Source organism: Hyperolius riggenbachi, chromosome 1 (assembly GCF_040937935.1).
Source record: "Hyperolius riggenbachi isolate aHypRig1 chromosome 1, aHypRig1.pri, whole genome shotgun sequence".
NCBI classification, from domain to species: Eukaryota; Metazoa; Chordata; class Amphibia; order Anura; family Hyperoliidae; genus Hyperolius; species Hyperolius riggenbachi.
In genome coordinates this window covers 297,724,255-297,736,754 of record NC_090646.1, presented here as the reverse complement: position 1 = coordinate 297,736,754, position 12,500 = coordinate 297,724,255, and the positions used below count along the sequence as shown (strand labels likewise).

The 12,500-nt window shown below is 45.6% G+C and overlaps 1 protein-coding gene across 1 annotated transcript in view; it reads left to right on the top strand.

Annotated features, from left to right (window-relative positions):
* Window positions 1-12,500, top strand: part of LOC137508524 (A disintegrin and metalloproteinase with thrombospondin motifs 10-like) — a 157,238-nt gene that overhangs the window by 127,949 nt on the left and 16,789 nt on the right. Inside the window, exon 9 of the mRNA XM_068233763.1 lies at window positions 9,741-9,784. Coding sequence (XP_068089864.1) covers window positions 9,741-9,784 — 44 coding nt within the window. The remainder of the gene's footprint in view (window positions 1-9,740; window positions 9,785-12,500) is intronic.

The following is a 12,500-nucleotide window of genomic DNA, read 5'->3' as shown; positions in this document are numbered from 1 at the left end:
GTTTCCATTCTTCCTCCCCCCAGCCACGAACAATACCATGGGAACGTGGAGCAGCAGAAGCCCCCTGTGACGGCTGCCACGGTTGTTCTCCGCTGCTTGTCTTTTGAGGGGTGCTTCTTTTCCTCAGGTGTTCTTGCCATAGCTGTTTGTGCCTTCTCTCCAGGTGCCTTCGTAAAGCACTTGTCCCTACGTGACAGTTGGCCTTTCCACGGCTCAATTTTTGCTGGCAGAGACAACAGATGGCTTTGCTCCGATCTGAGACACACACGTGAAAAAATTTCCAAACCGCTGAGCCCCCCTGGGGTGATGGCGCTACGGTGGCATCAGCAGCAGCTGACGTTGAAGGGCATGTGTGCTCCCTGGCCATAGCTGGCGATACATGGCACCGGACACTGCCCCCAGCTGTTTCTGAGGACGAGCTCCCTCTGCTTCTATCATGGAGTCGTCTCCTCCTACTCCTCTCTGACTCCTCCTCTGAACTGTCCCCCTGGTCATCTCCTCTACCGGGAACATATGTGGTATCCGTATAATCGTCATCATAATCCTCCTGGCCAGCTGCGCTTTCCTCAGACACCTCCTCAAGTGCACCAACTTCAGGTGGTCCACCATCATCCCCATCCACACACGTTACGTCCATACTATCGCCACCTAACTCAGACGTATGAGGTGGTGTACCTGCGCCTTCTTGTTGTTGTTGCAGTAGTGGCTGGTGGGAATCAGTGATTTCACCACCACCACCAAATAACTCCTGCGAAGTGTCAAATGCAGCGGATGTGGTGCTTGTTGTAGCGCTGGTGGCTGCGGGAGATGAGGTGTTCTGTGTTAAATACTCAATCACCTCCTCACGATTTTGGGAAGTGATGGCACGTGCCTTCTTCTGAGCACTGTATTTTGGGGCAGGTCCGCATGAAATCACAGCAACACCACCTCGCACAGCCACAGACCTGCCGGTGCCTGGTGGCCTTCCTCTGGGTCTGCCTCTACCTCTTCCTCTACCTGGTTTGTCCATTTTGTCCATCTCGGGGGTATGCTAGCTATATGCAGTGAGGTGGGTTCTCACTCAACACAACAGGTAGTTAGATGCAGTGAGGTGGCCAGGTGGGTTCACACTCAACACAACAGGTAGTTAGATGCAGTGAGCTGGGTTCACTCAACAGTAAAGGTACTTAAGATGCAGTGAGGTGGGTTCTCACTCAACACAACAGGTAGTTAGATGCAGTGAGGTGGCCAGGTGGGTTCACACTCAACACAACAGGTAGTTAGATGCAGTGAGCTGGGTTCACTCAGCAGTAAAGGTACTTAAGATGCAGTGAGGTGGGTTCTCACTCAACACAACAGGTAGTTAGATGCAGTGAGGTGGCCAGGTGGGTTCACACTCAACACAACAGGTAGTTAGATGCAGTGAGCTGGGTTCACTCAACAGTAAAGGTACTTAAGATGCAGTGAGGTGGGTTCTCACTCAACACAACAGGTAGTTAGATGCAGTGAGGTGGCCAGGTGGGTTCACACTCAACACAACAGGTAGTTAGATGCAGTGAGCTGGATTTACTCAACAGTAAAGGTACTTAAGATGCAGTGAGGTGGGTTCTTACTCAACACAACAGGTAGTTAGATGCAGTGAGGTGGCCAGGTGGGTTCACACTCAACACAACAGGTAGTTAGATGCAGTGAGCTGGGTTCACTCAACAGTAAAGGTACTTAAGATGCAGTGAGGTGGGTTCTCACTCAACACAACAGGTAGTTAGATGCAGTGAGCTGGGTTCACTCAACACGCTAGGTATATGCAGTGATGATGTGGGTTAAGTAAACACAACAGGTACTGGGTAGTTAGATGCAGTGAGCTGGGTTCACTGAACAGTATACAGTAAAGGTACTTAAGATGCAGTGAGGTGGGTTCTCACTCAACACAACAGGTAGTTAGACTTAGATGCAGTGAGCTGGGTTCACTCAACACAACGCTAGGTATATGCAGTGATGAGGTGGGTTAAGTAAACACAACAGGTACTGGGTAGTTAGATGCAGTGAGCTGGGTTCACTCAACACAAAGCTAGGTATATGCAGTGATGAGGTGGGTAAACACAACAGGTACTGGGGTATATGCAGTACTGGGTAGTACAATGTGCAGCTCCCTGTCACACACACAGGCAGTCAGTCACTGGATGTGCTGGGCTGCTGGCAGTGGCACACACACTATCAATTAGCAAGGCTGTGCATGCAACAAAAGTGTCAGAAAAAAAAATGTACAGTTGAGCTCTGAAAAGAGCTGTTGCTGGGTGCTTTAAAAGCAATATTAATCAGTCAGGAACAAGCAAAGCAGCCTAGAACCTAACTTATCTGTCCCTAAGAGAAAAAGTCTGCAGCAGCTGTCCCTTTCCTCTCTCTAGCAGGCACACGAGTGACTGTAATGGCCGCCGGAGGCAGCCTTATATAAGGGGGGGTGGGGCTCCAGGGCTTACTGTAGCCTGAATGGCTACAATGTGCCTGCTGACTGTGATGCAGAGGGTCAAAGTTGACCCTCATAGTGCATTATGGGGCGAATCGAACTTCCGGAAAAGTTCGCCTGGCGCAGGCGAACGCGAACCCCCAATGTTCGCCTGGAACCGTTCGCCGGCGAACCGTTCGGTACACCTCTAGTGCATGGTGTATCATCAGCAAGGTCTCTCCCAGGCAAAGATTTCAAAGCACATTGCAGATGTCATTTTTGCTATTCTTTTGAAGGACAAAGAAATGGAGACTAGGGATTATCAATCAGATGCAAATTCTTTCAAAATTATGCAATTTTTTTATGCAAATGTATTCAGTTTGAAAATGGATCAATCAGTTTAAACTCAGGTTTACATTGATTGGTCCATTTTAGAGCTGCAGATATTTGCATAAAACCTTGCATAAATGTGCATCAACTCAGAAGAATTTGCACATCTTTGATCATCCCTAATAGAGACACTGGTTGGCCAAGAAAACTTAGTGCAGTCAGGGCCGGTTCTACACTATTTGCCGCCTGAAGTGCTTGGAGGGCTCAGAAGGGGTGACAACCGCCCGGCAGAAATGGGGAGGGGGACGACATCATTCCTCCCTTCCTCTCCATGTCCCCCCTATGGCTATTTTATTATTTATATAATCTCAATAAAAATTAGTGTAAAAACAAAAAAAAATCCAAATCCCCAAATTGGAATACGTTGATGATCAAAACCTAGCAGGTGACTTTGGGTCTGGAAAAACTTTACGATTTACCAAAACAGGTCATTTGGTAACCTAAGCATTGCAAAGATTATGTGTCTGCCTACATGGTCTGTGCTCACGCTAAGAGTCCCAGAACCAATCTTTAGGGACTTTTTGTGCCACTACTCATCCCACCTATCAATGCCAGAGGTTGTGGTGTGTAAACTATTTGAATGTATCCTATTCGAAGAGAACTAGACCAGATTGTGTATTAAGTCTTTGTGAGTCTCACACTGACCTGTTAATCCTCTGAGAGGCACTATATGCATTTTCACAGAGTATATTGGCACTATATGCATTTTTAATAGAACCAATGTAGTTTCCATAGGTTATGGATAGAGATGGCCTGAACGGTTTGCCGTCGAATGGGTCCCGGCGAACTTCCGGGGGTTCTCGATCGCGGAGAACCGCGAACTTTACCGGAAGTTCGCTTTGTCCCCCCTAATGCACCATTAGAGTCAACTTTGACCCTCTACATCACAGTCAATAGGCACATTGTAGCCGATCGGGCTACACTCCCTCCTGGAGCCACTCCCCCCCCCCCTTATAAAAGGCAGGCATCGCCGGCCATTTTACTCACTCGTGTGCCTGCAGTAAATAGAGAAGGGACAGCTGCTGCTGCTGCAGACTCTCATAGGGAAAGATTAGGCTCTTGTAGGCTTCTTAGCTTGCTCCTTGTTGATTCTTATTGCTAAAATAGCACCCCACATCAGCTCTTTTGAGAGCTAATTTTGTTCTTGTGATCTATTTTTTTTCTGTGTGTCCCACTGACACTTGCGTTGCATAGACAGCCTTGATAATTCAAACTGTGTGTGCCACTGCCAGGCCCAGCACATTCAGTGACTACCTGTGTGTGTGACAGGTGCACATTGTAATACTCATTACTGCATATACCTACCTACCTGTTATTTACATTGCACCCATCTACCTACGTGAGCTACGTGCCACTGTGCCTACAGCCAGCCAACATGCCCTTCAGCTGCTGATGCCACCATAGTGCCATCACCCCAGGAGGGCTCAGCGGTTTGGAAATTTTTTAAAGTGTCTGCCTCAGATCGGAGCAATGCCATCTCTTCTCTCTGCCTCCAAAAATTAAGCTGTGGAAAGGCCAACACTCACATAGGGACAAGTGCCTTACGAAGGCACATGGAGAAAAGGCACCAACTGCAATGGGAAGAGCACCTGAGCAAAGCAGCACACAAAAGAAAAGCCACCCTCCTTCTCCTCTTCCTCCTTCAGATGCAGCATCTTCAGCCGCTTTTTCCCTTGCACCTTCACAGCCACCCTCCTCCACTCCGCCTCTGCCCTTGAGCGGTTCCTGCTCCTCTGCCCACAGCAGCCAGGTGTCCGTGAAGGAAATCTTTGAGCGGAAGAAGCCAATTTCTGCCAGTCACCCCCTTGCCCGGCGTCTGACAGCTGGCGAGGTGGAACGGTTAGCTCGCCAGCTGTTACCATACAAGCTGGTGGACTCTGAGGCCTTCAGTAAATTTGTGGCGATTGGGACACCGCAGTGGAAGATACAAGGCCGCAATTATTTTTCTAAAAAGGTGATACCCAAACTGTACCGTGAAGTTGAGAAGCAAGTGGTGACAACGGCAGCAATCTCCTTTCCGCATTGAATTTGGGAAAGCGGACACGTACCCTGCATGGCACATGTGCTCAATCTGGTTATTCAAAGATTTGTGTCAAAGTACCCAGGCTTAGAGGACGTCCTGAAGCAGGCCAGGAAGTTGTGTGGGCATTTCATGCGGTCTTACACGGCCATGGCACGCTTTGCGGACATTCAGCGGAGAAACAACTTGCCGGTGAGACGCTTGATATGTGATAGCCTGACTCGCTGGAATTCGACCCTGGTCATGTTCTCTCGCCTGCTAGAAGGAGAAAGCCGTCACCCAGTACCTGTACAATTACAGTAAAAGGACACAATCTGGGGAGATGGGGATGTTCTGGCCCAACAACTGGACACTGATGCAAAATGCCTGCAGGCTCATGCGGCCGTTTCAGGAGGTGACCAACCTGGTGAGTCGCAGTGAAGGCACCATCAGTGACTTGATCCCGCACGCTTATTTCCTGGAGCGTGCTATGCGTAGAGTGGTGGATCAAGCTGTGGAGGAGCGTGAACAGGAACAGTTACGGCAGGAACAGTTGTGGGAGCAATTCTCATCAGAATCAGATGTTTCCTCAACACTTGCGGCAGCACAGAGGGGGAGGAGGAGGAAGAGTCGTATGGGGAAGAGGAGTCAGACTCAGATGATGAGAAAGGTGTTTCTTTGGAGGAGGAGGAGGCGGCGGCAGAAGAACAACCGCAGCAGGCATCGCTGCTTGAAGTTCCCGTGGTTTTGTTCGTGGCTTGGGGGGAGGAGGAGGACTTACCTGACATCACTGAGGGAGAGCAAGAGGAGATGGATAGTATGTCTGGATCCAATTTTGTGCAGATGGTGTCTTTCATGCTGTCCAGCCTGTTGATGGACCCCCGTATAAAAAACTCAAGGGGAATGAGCTGTACTGGGTGGCCACGCTACTAGACCCTCGGTATAGGCACAAAGTGGCGGACATGTTACCAACTTACCAGAAGGCAGAAAGAATGCAGCACATGCAGAACAAGTTGGCAACTATGCTTTACAATGCGTTTAAGGGTGATGTCACAGCACAACGCAATAAAGGTACCACTGCCAGTAATCCTTCTCCCATGTCCACACAGGCAAGGACAGGACGCTCCAGCGTTCTCATGGTAATGTCAGACATGCGGACATTCTTTAGTCCAATGGCTAGCCTTAGCCCTTCCGGATCCACCCTCCACCAATACCTGGACTGGCAGGTAGCCGACGACCTGGCCTTAAGTGTGGATGTAGACACTGTGAGCAGAGATAAACACTTGGACTACTGGGTGCGCAGGCTTGACCTGTGGCCAGAGCTGTCACAATTTGCCATCCAACTTCTGTCTTGCCCTGCCTCAAGCGTCCTGTCAGAAAGGACCTTCAGCACAGCTGGAGGCATTGTCACTGAGAAGAGAAGTCACCTAGGTCACAAAAGTGTTCAGTACCTCACCTTTATCAAAATGAATGAGGCATGGATCCCGGAGGGCTACTGCCCGCCCAAAGACTAAGTCAGTCCCCACACACAGCATCTCTGCCTGCACGCCGTGCGACTGGCTGCCTGCCCCAAGACTAAGTCACTCCCCACACAGCATCTCTGCCCGCAAGCTGCTTGACTGCCTTCTCCACCACCACCAACATGGTCCAGGACTCCAGGCGGATTCCTGAATTTTTAAGGCCACTGCTAGCAGCGGCCGCTATACTAATTTTTCTGGTGCGTGTACATGCCTGCCTAACTTTTCTGGCTGCAGTGCAGCTGCAACAACAAAACAAAAGGCATGTACATGTGCCCGTTCCCCTTTGTGATCATTATCTTGCCGCGGTGAAGGGGCTTGCGTATCACAATGAAGCAATGACCGCCGGCTATGAGTGTCTCGGGGGTGGCACACCAAAGATAATAAGGTTGTTGCTTCATTGTGGACAGACCAAATTTGATCAGCTGGACAGTCACTGTTGTTCTATCATTGAGCTACCACAGCCCGGCGACCATATGGGCTTGAAGACCGCCACGGCCTGCACTCTGGCCATGGTGCGCACCAGTCCAGCATGGCCGTCACTACACAAACAGCTGTTTGCGGTGCGTTACACAGTGAGTTTGGTGTGTCAGTGTGAAGCAGTACTCTAATTACACTCCATGATTGATGTATACACATGCAAGATGTTTTAAAGAACTTTAGGCCTGCAATTTAGCATGCAATGTGATTTCTGCCCTTAAAACGCTGCTTTGCGTCCAATCCAGATTTTTCCCCATGACTTTTGGCATGTATCCCACTCCGCCATGCCCCCCTCCAGGTGTTAGACCCCTTGAAACATCTTTTCCATCACTTTTGTGGGCAGCATACATTTTTCTACTTTTCAAAGTTCGCCTCCCTATTGAAGTCTATTACGGTTCGCGGAAGTTCACGCAAACCGAACTTTTTGAGGAAGTTCGTGAACCCGGTTCGCGAACCGAAAATTGGAGGTTCATGCCATCTCTAATCAGAAGTGCTCCCTATTATCTTCATGCTGGACAAGGCTCTTGACAAAGTGCTCGGACAGGGGGAGGAAGCCCTACTGAACAGTGGTCAGTCAAGTGGGGGAGTGAGCATGCTCAAGTCCTGGATGAGGAGGTAGAGCTTGTGCACTTAACATTAGAACAAAAACAATTTGTAAGAGTGTCAGGTTTGCAGAACCCCTAATTTTAAAAGGCATTGTGGATTATTATGATTGATGAAGGGGGATGAGTATTCACTGTGCTCTATTTACCTGCCAACCAGACTGGATAAGTAAGGGTCTGGATTGGAAAACCAAGCACCAATTTTTACCTGCATTTACCTGCATTTTTTAATAAATGTGTGCTTTAAATGTACATTTTTAAATATTAACTAACTGACTTTGATAAACAAAATATATTGTAGTTCAATGCTGATTAGGCAAATTAAATTCTGTATCTTTTAGTTTATTGCATGGAAATCAGGGTTGCTCGTAAACTACGCATCGTAGTTCGTAGGCGAAGTTTTAGAACTACACTTACGCATTTCCGCGTAGTCATAGTCCCGCTATGCGTAGCTTCGCCTCCAACGCGTAGTTGACGTATGTATTGCGAAGTCAACTACGCGTGCGGTAACTGCATTGATATGGGTCATTGCGCATGCGCAGAAATTTTATTGCCCTTTGTACGCATACAATTTCGCATTGGATGTTGGAATGTATGCTTAAATTAGGTTGTGTATGCGCATAGTTAGCAGATTATTGCGGAAATTTTTCCGCATAAGGGCAGAAGCGGTCGCATCAACTACGCTACGCAATACGTGAAGCTTGCATATTTTAATGCGTAGTCTACGATATGCTAACATAGCGAAGTGGCTGATTTCGGAGCCGTAGATTGCGAAGCGTATTTGCGTAAAAATACGCGTAGTTCCAGCGTAGCGAAGTTGGCTGCCTACGACCATCCCTGATGGAAATTCTGATGAGTTAAAAACATTGCCCTCTTCCCCGCCACATTTAAAAATGTGTTTTGCCACCCTACTATGTTCTGGTACTTGAATAGGAAAAACAAAATCCATTTACACAATGATGAAATTAAATTGTGCCATTAATTGGGCAACAATTTCTCACTATGAAACTGACCTAATTTGAGTCAGATTTTACTTTGACAAAATTCAGTTCTCATCTCTAGTAGTGAGTAGGGTAGGAAAAGGTTTAATAAACAAGGTAAGTAAGCTGAAATAATGTTTATGATGAACCCTTGCATTACTTAAAACTGAAAGTATTGCATTTCTTTCAATGTAGGTTGAATTTCCCATCAAGGAATGTGTAAATTTGTATTGTCATTTATCTATGTATGGAAGATTCCAGTACTTTAAGCATGTGCAGCAAGAATCACTGACCTCAGCCACATGTCTCCAGAAGAGCATACATGCAAAAGGGCAAACAAAAAAATAACAAAAATCCCCAGGTGTCTTCAATTTCACATGTATAAATATTTATTAAGCAATCCAATAAATACAGCCATGAGAAAACCCACTCCTATCCCCCCCTAAAAAAGTGACAATGGCCATCTAGTGTACATCAGCTGATGCTCCAAACATGCTTTCACATACATCCACATACGCAGTTAGGTGGCCACCAATTTGGGACCCTTTAAGATAACAGTTCCATAGTACTCAGCAGCTAGTTTATCATCAGATCCCGTTAGGGCAACTGTCCATGTCCATAAGGATTAATAAACTGCAACGAGTGTATTGTTGCAACCAGCGTTGTAGGGGTTATGCTGCACGTCATGCACTACACTAATTCGTCGGAGAAACAACGCGGGCATTAAAAGTACGCATCCAAGCGCATGTCAGTACCATTAAAAACGCCGTAATGGGTAGCCCCCTTGGGGAGCATTTTCAAATGTATCACGATAGTGATCCAAACCAACTGAGATTCAAGGGCATCTACAAGGGGGGGGGGGGGGGGGGGGTAGGAGTGGGTTTTTTCATGGCTGTATTTATTGGATTGCTTAATAAATATTTATACATGTGAAACTGAAGACACCTGGGGATTTTTTCGTTTCCACTAGGGATTGCCGTTGTCACTAGGTGGCTCCTCCACAGTCCGTGGGATGTTCATATTGATTACTGCTTATGCGCTCCCCATTGCAATTTTTTCCACCACATGCAAAAGGGCGTCAAGAAATTTACGGTGCAGGGTGAACCTGAAAAATGGCTCACCCTACAGCTATAGCTGTAATTCACTATACAATCTATGGCGGCACCCAAATCTTCGGAGCTCTTTTTGCCTGTCTAATCCAAATGTACTAGTATAATGGGGATGGGTAGATTTCAGTCACTGTTGAGCTCATCTTGTGTATGGTCACGATGCCAGAAATATCTAATAAATATAATAACAAACATTGTATTAAATGTATCTATATCATATTTTATCTATGCTTTTTTCCAGATATGATATTTGCATCTACAAAAACAAGCCATGTGGAACACTAGGTAGGAAGTGTTTTTCTTTCACATTTTTGTCTATACAACTAAAAATATCTTAGAAACCCCACCTTAATTTTCATTGAAATTCAAAGTGTACTCTGAAATGCAGAAATAAATAATTGAAGATAAAAAAGACATGAGGAATCTATTTATAAACCAAAATATACTCTAAACTTTTGACTTATCACTGCCAAATACACTCATTGCATTTTTTCTACAATGGCAATCAAATATTTTTTCAGAAACTTCTTCCTAGATCTGTTGCAGAAGTTCACATAAATGTGTGCCACTTGTAGGCTGCTTTGTTTTCATTCCTGTCCTGTTCATTCCAAACCAGCTCAAAGGGGTTTATGTGTGGAGACTGTGCTGGCCTCTATTTACAACAAGCTTACCAGTTGTTCCTATCTCCTAAGGTAGTTTTGGCATACCTTAGACTTATTTTTTGGGGTAATTATCTTGCTGTAGGGTTAACCCCTAACTAACAGAGAGAACTTTGTGGAGCTGCAGAATGCTGTGGTTTTTGGTTCAGGGTGTCTCTTACTCTGTACAAGTCACCCAGAATCCAGTAAAAGGGGCCTCATACCATCACACTTCCCCTCCTCCATGTTTCACAATTGATGTCACGTACTGAGGAACCATCCATTTGCCTAATCGATTGCCTACTAAAATCTTGCGGCATGAACTGAAGACGTCAAATTTGAATTCATCAGTACGTAACTCCTTCTCCCAGTCTTCAGTAGACCATTGGCAGTGTTTCATAGCCCAGGCAAGCCTCTTTTTCTTATTCTTACATCATAATAATGGGTTTCTTGTTGCAACTCGACCTGTTAAACCTGTGCTTTGAAGTCTTCTCTTTACAGTTGAAACTGAGACTTTCTTACTATGACAACTATTAAGCTGTACTTGTAGATATGATCTCCTGAGGCACCTAGCATGCAAGCTGTTGACATTCAAAAACCTTCTAATCCTGTTGTGGTTTCAGTTCTGCCAGACCTTCTTCTATTAGAGGTTCCCTCAGTTTCTTAGTTGTTTTGTTGATGAAGGATACTGTACTCACTGATACCTTCATTTTATTAGCAATTTTTCTGAAGGAATGGCCTACACTTTTAAGTGTTATGATGGTCTGTCATTCTTCCACTGTTAATTGCCTTTTTCTTTACAAGATAACATGTATTAAACATATGAGCTATAGGAGTACAAGGTACATTCACCCCCACACAAGGTGAGGGAATTGTCATAGTTAATACAAATGGATACCAGCGGCACACCGGCTACATGTACCAATATCCAACATAAAGGAAGCCCATTACTTTTGTTGATCATCATAATAAATGTAAGGCGGAGGGAGCACCTCCCAAGACAAGGTGGCCTCTACAAACAGGGCAATATATACCAAAAAGACACCTATATCCCCATAACTGGTAGTGTAGAGAGATGTCATAATACAAATAAGACAGTAAGTCAGTCAAAGGACTGGACCTTCAAAGTAAAAAGAAGGATCAACAGTGATCTAAAAGTGGTAAGAAAGACAGAAGTAGTAAAAAATAGAGAAGAAGAAGAGATGATTTCTCTACATTTTTATAGCAACACACGTTCTGCAGTACAATACAGCTCAAATAATGCTCCATAGGGTATGATGGTACCTCAGTGGGTTTCAACACTACTTTTAGAAGGACAAAGGGGAAGGGGGGTTTAAGTAATCAGGAAATGTTGTGACACCTGTAAATATTGGTAGTAACTAGAGATGAGCGTAATGACCTAATTACGATTTCGCGAAATTTCGCGTAATTAGTGTAATTACGATTATGGCCGTAAGTACATAATCGTAATGAAGAAGGATTTCGCGAAATTTCGCGTAAGCGTAATTTTCACGTAATTTTCGCATTACAGTCGTATCATGCCGTAATTTCGCATTAAACGCTACCGTAATTTCGCGTTAAACCGTAACGCTCCGTATGATATAAAAAAGCCGCCGACTTTAAGGGTTAATAGCAAAGCCCCCTTAAATGCTAAGAGCCTCAAATTTGGAGAATATATTAAGGAGATCAGGAGGAATAAGAGGAAAATTTTTTTTTTCAAAAAGACCTTATAGTTTTTGAGAAAATCGATGTTAAAGTTTCAAAGGAAAAATGTAAACATTTAAAAACCCGCCGACTTTAACGGTTAATAGCAAAGCCTGCTTAAAGTTTAGGAACACCAAATTCCCAGGGTATATTAAGGGGATCAGTGGGAATAAGAGGAAAATTTTTTTTTTCAAAAAGACCTTATAGTTTTTGAGAAAATCGATTTTTAAGTTTCAAGGGCGAAAATGTCTTTTAAATGCGGAAAATGTCAGTTTTTTTTGCACAGGTAACAATAGTGTATTATTTTCATAGATTCCCCCAAGTGGGAAGAGTTTTACTTACTTCGTTCTGAGTGTGGGAAATATAAAAAAAAAACGACGTGGGGTCCCCCCTCCCAGACCTCTTTAACCCCTTGTCCCCCATGCAGGCTGGGATAGCCAGAATGCGGAGCACCGGCCGCGTGGGGCTCCGCACCCTGACTATACCAGCCCGCATGGTCCATGGATTGGGGGGTCTCGGAAGGGGAGGGGCAGCCAAGCTTTCCCCTCCCCCTCCGAGCCCTTGTCCAATCCAAGGACAAGGGGCTCTTCTCCACCTCCGATGGGCGGTGGAGGTGGAGTCCGCAATTTCCCTAGGGGGGAGGTTCATGGTGGAATCTG